This window comes from Neophocaena asiaeorientalis, unplaced genomic scaffold (assembly GCF_003031525.2).
Source record: "Neophocaena asiaeorientalis asiaeorientalis breed wild unplaced genomic scaffold, Neophocaena_asiaeorientalis_V1.1 scaffold418, whole genome shotgun sequence".
Classification (NCBI taxonomy): domain Eukaryota; kingdom Metazoa; phylum Chordata; class Mammalia; order Artiodactyla; family Phocoenidae; genus Neophocaena; species Neophocaena asiaeorientalis.
This window is the reverse complement of record NW_020175731.1, coordinates 4,694,242-4,701,567: the sequence shown is the minus strand read 5'-3', so window position 1 is coordinate 4,701,567 and position 7,326 is coordinate 4,694,242. Positions and strand designations below refer to the sequence as shown.

The 7,326-nt window shown below is 50.2% G+C and overlaps 1 protein-coding gene across 1 annotated transcript; it reads left to right on the top strand.

Moving 5' to 3' along the window:
- The first annotated feature begins 278 nt into the window (after positions 1-278).
- ASCL1 (achaete-scute family bHLH transcription factor 1) lies at positions 279-964 on the top strand. The gene is given in 3 exon segments (XM_024732209.1): positions 279-334; positions 336-405; positions 407-964. Coding segments are annotated over 3 exon segments (684 nt in total).
- Positions 965-7,326: the final 6,362 nt, after the last annotated feature.

Genomic DNA, 7,326 nt, shown 5'->3' with positions numbered 1-7,326 from the left:
CACGCGAGCGCCACGCGAGGCTCCCGAAGCCAACCTGCGAAGGGAGGAGGGGAGGGGGGAGGAGGAGAAGCAGTTACACCTTCCTTGCTCCCCACCCTAAGAAGTCTCCCGGGGATTTTGTATTTTTGTAACTTCTCCCCGGGCTCCCTCTTCATCTCTCCCCTTCTCTCCCTCTCTGTTCGTGGCCCTCCGGTCCTGTCTGTGTCCCCCCAGCGCGCGCCCCGCACCTCGCGTCCCCGGATCGCTCCGATCCCGCGACTCCTCGCCGGCCGCTGCGCATGGAGAGCTCTGCCAAGATGGAGAGCGGCGGCGCAGGCCCGCAGCCCTTCCTGCCGCTCAGCAGCAGCAGCAGCAGCAGCAGCAGCAGCAGCAGATGGGCCTCTTGAGCCAGAGTCGAACTTTACTGTCTCCGCAGCAGCCGCCGCCGCCGCCGCCGCAGGCGCCTCAGCTGAGCCCCGCGGCCGACGGCCAGCCCTCAGGGGGCGGTCACAAGTCAGCGCCCAAGCAAGTCAAGCGACAGCGCTCGTCCTCGCCCGAACTGATGCGCTGCAAACGCCGGCTGAACTTCAGCGGCTTCGGCTACAGCCTGCCGCAGCAGCAGCCGGCCGCCGTGGCGCGCCGCAACGAGCGCGAGCGCAACCGCGTCAAGCTGGTCAACCTGGGCTTCGCCACCCTTCGGGAGCACGTCCCCAACGGCGCGGCCAACAAGAAGATGAGCAAGGTGGAGACGCTGCGCTCCGCCGTCGAGTACATCCGCGCGCTGCAGCAGCTGCTGGACGAGCACGACGCGGTGAGCGCCGCCTTCCAGGCGGGCGTCCTGTCGCCCACCATCTCCCCCAACTACTCCAACGACATGAACTCCATGGCCGGGTCGCCGGTCTCATCCTACTCGTCGGACGAGGGCTCCTACGACCCTCTCAGCCCCGAGGAGCAAGAACTGCTCGACTTCACCAACTGGTTCTGAGGGGCTCGGCCTGCTCAGGCCCTGGTGCGAATGGACTTCGGAAGCAGGTAGGTTGCACTATGGAGGGAATGGGGGGAGATTTTCTTGCATTCATCCTTTTTCTTCTGTAGGAGGGGGACTGTCTCCACGGAGATGAGGGAGGGGGGTTGATTTAAATGATTTGTTAAAGTCCGTCGATTTCAAATCCTGGTATGTTAGTTGTTTCAGCCTTGGCTTCTGAGAGTGGCTTTGTCCAGGTCTCCAAAACTGGAGGGTAGAGCCGAGGCGGGGAACAGAGTACTAAGACCTGTCAAAAGAGGCGCTCTACCTGACAGATCTCTCCCCAAACCTCCTTTTGCTCCCACTACTGGCCTCCAAGTGCACACTAACCTCTCCCGTTTTTATGTTACAGGGCCGCCGCGCAACCTGCATCTTTAGTGCTTTCTTGTCAGCGATGTTGAAAGGGAGAGAAAAGAAGAAGAGAAGAAGAAAACAAACAAATCCAGGCAACCAACCCCTACGCCAACTGAGCGCCGCGTGCCTGAGAAGCAAGGCTCTCGCAAAACAGGAATGCGCTCAGAACAGTATCTGTGCACTCCAGTCATTCACGGAGATAGAAAGAGTGACTAGGACCCGAGTCAATGCACAAAATGCAGCTTGTGCGCAAAAACAGCGGGCTCCTGGCGGAAGGGAGCAGCACACGCCCTGTAGAAACTCCCACCCACCACTAACAGGCAGAGCTGACCTCCCCGCCCCCTCTGAAAGCGCAGTTCTTAGCCCTCTAGAAATGGGTTGGTGTCTTTCGTCTCTGTATCCTCCATCCCGATAAGCTGTGGACATTTGTCTGCAGTGAAAGTATGCTCTTTGAAACCCGAATCCTCTGCAGGAGGGGGGGGCTCCCTCCCCAAGCTCCACTCCCTCACACCATCTTTTCTACTTTTTTCATCATAGAATGCTTCCAATCTTTTGTGAATTTTTTTTATTATAAGAAAAATCTATTTGTATCTATCCTAACCAGTTTGGGGATATATTAAGATATTTTTGTACATAAGAGAGAGAGAAAAAATTTATAGAGTTTTGTACAAATGGTTTAAAATGTGTATATCTTGATACTTTAACATGTAATGCTATTACCTCTGCATATTTTAGATGTGTAGTTCACCTTACAACTGCCATTTTCCCTATGTGGTTTTGTAAAGAACTGTCCTCATAGGTGAGATCAAAAGGCCACCAGATGTACTTCAGCACCAATGTGTCTTACTTTATAGAAACTTTGTTAATGTATTAATGATGTTATTAAATACTGTTCAAGAAGAACAAAGTTTATGCAGCTACTGTCCAAACGCAAAGTGGCAGCCAGTTGGTTTTGATGGGTTGCCTTTTGGGAAATTTCTATCACTGCCTTTTTTTTTTTCTTACTGTTTTATTACAAACTTACAAAAAAAACCCCATGTATAACCCTGTTTTATACAAACTAGTTTCATAATAAAACTTTTTCTTTTTTTACAAATGAAAATAATCAGCTGCCTCTGAGTCTTCTTTGATGCTACTGCCCTGCCCAAGTTATTATGAAAATGCCAAAGGGAAAGACCGGGGGAGAAGAAGGTGGTAAGAAACATGCTAAGTGGCAGAAATGACAAAGATAAGTGCTATGACCAGTCCTATTCAAGATGATTCTATGATGAATGTATATATATATATATATATATATACACACACACACACACGTATATGGTTTTTCTCCACGTTCATGTTGCAAATGTACACAGACACCTAGAGAATGGGTGGTGATTAATGGCTACATCACCTTTTGATAACATGACTTTACACTGAAAAAATACCTCCAAAAGTGAACTGGAAAGAGAAGGTCCTCAGCCCAGTTTCTAACCCTTACCCCCATTCCGAGTTTCTCATCGTGAAACTGTGGAAGGGCTGGATGAGATAACGAACACTAGGGGTGAGAGAAAGGATGGTGGTGTCTGAGGCTAGGCTTGGGGGAGGTAGCCCTGTCCACGCTCCCAGTGGTAGGTGTGTTCTTCCTTCACTGCCAGGCATGCATTTTCCACTCCTCTTCCCTACAGCACACACTTTCCAGATTGGTTTTAAGCAAAGGGCACGTATGATGTAAATTTCTTACCGGAGTTAGATTTAAATAAAAGCCTTAGAAATGTGTGGTCGCTTTGAGACACTGGCCTGTCTAAGCTTGTGACTCTACCCGAATGGCGTGAGCTGCGTGTAAAAGTACCCAATTACCAAGATTCAAAAAGAAATTGGTGGGTTTTTGGCTGGCTTGCTTCTTGTCAGTTAGCAAGGACGTGATCAGAATCCTACGCCGCCCCTCGCCGGCTCCGCGCTCGCCGCTTGCGTTGCTTGCAGATTCAGTGAGCGTGTCTCCAGCCAAGCGGAAAGCCGAGCGCAAAATGCATCTTACAAAACCCAACAAAGAGCAGGGAGCCAGCACGTCTTCCAGAGTTAAAAATCTAGTCTGTGTTGGTACATCTATACCATTTAGTGGCACAGAATAATCATTTTTTAAAGCCGCGATGCGCGGAGCACGCCACAGCGTCTGATGTCATTTTGCTAAATGACCCTCTATAGAATGCACATTGAGGCTTCAGTCCCTTTCAAAGAGATGAGCGTAATTAAGGCGAAAAAAAAATCAGTAAATTCCTCATCGCCATAAATAATCGGACTTTCTGCCAGCAGTGGGCCAATTTAGAGCTTACTTGAGGGAAGTAATGCTTTTGTGATGCCTGCTTTATTTTTTATCTTCTCATTTGGAGGACCAGAGCTGGGTCCCCCTCTCCCCCCCACCCACCCCCGCCATGCATTTCTTATTCTTTTAATTTAGCTCCTTTGCAAGTTTCCAGATAAGGTACGCAAAGAAAGTGTAGCAAGTCATTTATGGCTATGAATATAGCATTAGGATAATGTTTCAGTCCCCACAAAGGGGATGTTTCCCCCCTTCTCCTTGTGAAGACAGGTGTTCTTTTACTCACTTCTGAATGGGAGATATCCAGTCTCGTTAAACTCGGGGCAAAGTTAGCCGTTGTTTGCCACAATGCGGAGGCAAACTCTAAAAATTCACAAACACACACACAATTTTGCCGAAGCTAGGAAAGGGCAAAGCGGGGATTGGGCAAAATCTCATTACATCTGCTCTAATCGCTTAGCAACACAAAGCCGGGGCTTGTGCGGCGAAGGGAAGCCATTCAGGGCGCTCTGACAGGCCGCATTCAGCCAGCATTAGTCAGCTCCATAAATCACCGCAGCCCATTGGCTGCGCGGCGGGCTTTGGAGCGGCCCTGGGCTGTCAGCGAAATACAAAACGTAGACCCCAGCGGCTAGCAGTCGCGGCCTCTCCCCCGTCTTAGCCCCAACTCCCGCTTTCTTTTCTGGGGGGAGGAGGGTGCTGGGGAAGAAAACTGCCTTGACGTTATTGACTGAGAAATCTTACCTATTCAAAAAAAAATGGCCTGGAGACCACCGAATTCAGACTGGAGCCGCCTGAAATTGACCAGGAGGAGCGGGGAGTGCCAGAGAGAAAGAAAAAATAGACCCGCCGCTGGCTGCAAAACTGTTGAATGCGAGTATTATCAGAGGCTGTGCTGGAGCTACTGGGACACACGTCTCACCTCCCTGACTCTGCCTTTCACATTGTTAAATTGGGAGTAGGGGGTTGTGCATGGAGAAATATCTATGTCAAGTTCATATCAGACGGGCCCACCGAAGAAGGAAGACACCGGCCCGCCCTCTGCCTAGAGCGTCAAAGGGCTAGGACTGAGGCTAGTAAGAAAGAGAGAGTAGAGCATGCATTTACACTTCGCTGTTCTTGCAGGGCTTGGGATGTTAGAGCAGGGAATCGACATCCCCTTCCTTCTAAGCTTCAGTATTCTTGTTTATAACATGAGGCTGATGGTACCCACAGCAGCAACAGGAGGCTATATGAAGGACTTAGCACAGGGCCTTGTAGGGGAGCTTACAGGTTATTTGTAAGTATGAGCACTTGGTGGTGTTATTCTAGTCTCTCATCTTCATGGGGACTGGTTAGTTGATGCATCTAAATCAGCCTAGATTTGAGGCTTACCCACAAACCACATAAAAAGAAGTCTGGGAGTAGATGTGGAGTCAAGGTAGGCTTCTCGGGAAAGTCCAGGTCACCTTACCTCAAACATCACCTCCTCTGAGAAGCCTTCCTTGATCATCCTATCTAAAGCAGCTTTCCCCTGGCCACAGTCACTCTTTATCCATTATGCTGTTTCTCCTTCCTGGCATCTAGTACTACCCAAACAAAACAAGACAAAAAACCCAACAAACAAACAAAAAAATACCTGTTTGTTTATACAATTGCTATCAATTGCCCCCTCCTAGAAGGTACACTTCGTGAGGACAAGGACCTTACTTGTCTTGTTCACTGGAATCTCTCCAGCTCCTGCCCTGCTCTGCATCTCAGGAAGCTGATTTTGTGGACCTCTTCACTAGGTCTCTCTTGTCCTCTGGCTTCCTGCTGGGTTTGGCCACTAGGAGGCACCACTAGGAATTTGTGAGGTAGGAGTGGGGGTAGGTCAGGACACTTTTATCCCTGCTCCTCCCTGCAAAGCTCCTCAGTTGCTTTGGCGGTGGGTCTTGGTCTCAGGACAGCTCGTCAAGAGGCTTCTCTCCCATAGCAACAGCTCTTGCTGAGGTAATAGCTTCCTCTTCTGTCCCCTGCAAGCCAGAGATGGTAAGGCTCCCCCTCGTTCCTAGTCTCTGGGTGCTGCAACCTTTTGATTCCTTTAGTTCCACCCACCTCCGTCTCTCCATTAAACTCTTTTCATTTGCCCTTTCAAGTGTGCTACCGGCTCCTGCTGACCCTGGCTGATACCCAGGTTATTCTCCCACAGGACCTCAGGGATATACTCGTTTTGTGTAAGATTTTCAGGGACTCATAGAAACTTCGTAGGGCAGAGGTGAACTTAGCTCTGGAAGATCACTTTACCTTTTGGCGCTGGGAATGACTTACTTGAAAGTTTGTAAAAGAAGTCAGTTTCACTTCTGGAAAATGCCTTCCCTTGCATAGATCACCAGATGAATAGAAAATGAAAGGGCTTTAGAGCTGTCCCTGACTATATCAGCACAAGGGATACCGCTTCTCATGAGTTTCCTGAACCAGGTAGAGAGATGGTGCTGGGAACTTTCCACCAAGATAAACAAAGACCATGCTGCTGTTGGGCAGCCATTCATGCTTTCATTCACCCATTCATTCCCTCATCCATTTACGCACTCATTTAAAAAGGGAGGGACACATGATTAAGTTTTGTCAACATTTCTAGGACTTGTCTTATTTTATATCTTCTAGAGCGAGCTCTCCGAGCTTGTTTTACGGCAACCTCTTTTTAAAACACTATGGATGCTTCTCTGATGTACTAAGTGCCCTCAACGCTGTTTCCCTTTTCCTATTGTTGAGAAGTCTCTGAACTTTTTTCTCCCTCTCTCCACTCCTGGACCAAGAAATGATTTGTTTTCGGATTTCCTCAGAAACTCCCGGTTATCCGGACTCAAAGATCAGGGGGGAAGTGGATTCGCTGACACAAACATTCTTTTTCCCACTGCGAATGCCCAGGGCTGGGCTACAGCGCAGGTTGAAGTTATATTCCTACTTCCTTTGTATGCAAGATTAGGTTGTTACAAAAGAGGGTGTGTAGGTTAATGGCAGGAAGCAAGTTGCGGCGCAGAGCGCGGGCCCGCGCGCGTGTCAGGCTTAATGATTTATTCAAACAGCACCGCATCCGGGCATTGATTGGCTGCAGGCATGCGTCCGCTGTCAGCTGCGCGCGCCTGGGCCTCGCCCGGCTACCTGACGGCAGGGATGGGGGAGGTGGGGGGGAGGGGAGAGAAAGCTTGGTCCCCCGCTTGGAGGGGAGAGGTGGGGAAAAGGAAGAGGACGGAGGTGAGAGAGAAAGAGAGAGAGAGAGAGACAGGTGGAGGAAGGGAGAGAGGGAGAAGAGATGGAGAGAAAAAGGAGAGCGAGAGAAAGAGATTGGAAGAGAGGGAGAGGGAGAGAAGGGAGGGGGGAGAAGAGAGGAGGAGGAGGGAAAAAACGAGGAAAGGTGGGGGAGGGGAGGAGAGAGGGAGGGATGGAGAGATAAAGACGAGGAGAAAAACAAGAGGAAGATAGAGACAAAGCAGGAGAGGAGAGAAGAATGAATGAAAGAAGACAGAGAGGTTGGAGAGGGGAGTGGGACGCGCTCCCAGAACGTCCCACGTGCGCCCCCCTCCAGGCAGCCTGCAGGCGGCCGCTCACAAAGCCGCCTTTGATGCGCTGGCGACCAGGGCTATTTTGGGGACGAGATGCGGGGAAAGGCGCCAACCCGCACTCCTTGAAGGGAGTCACTTTCTGCACA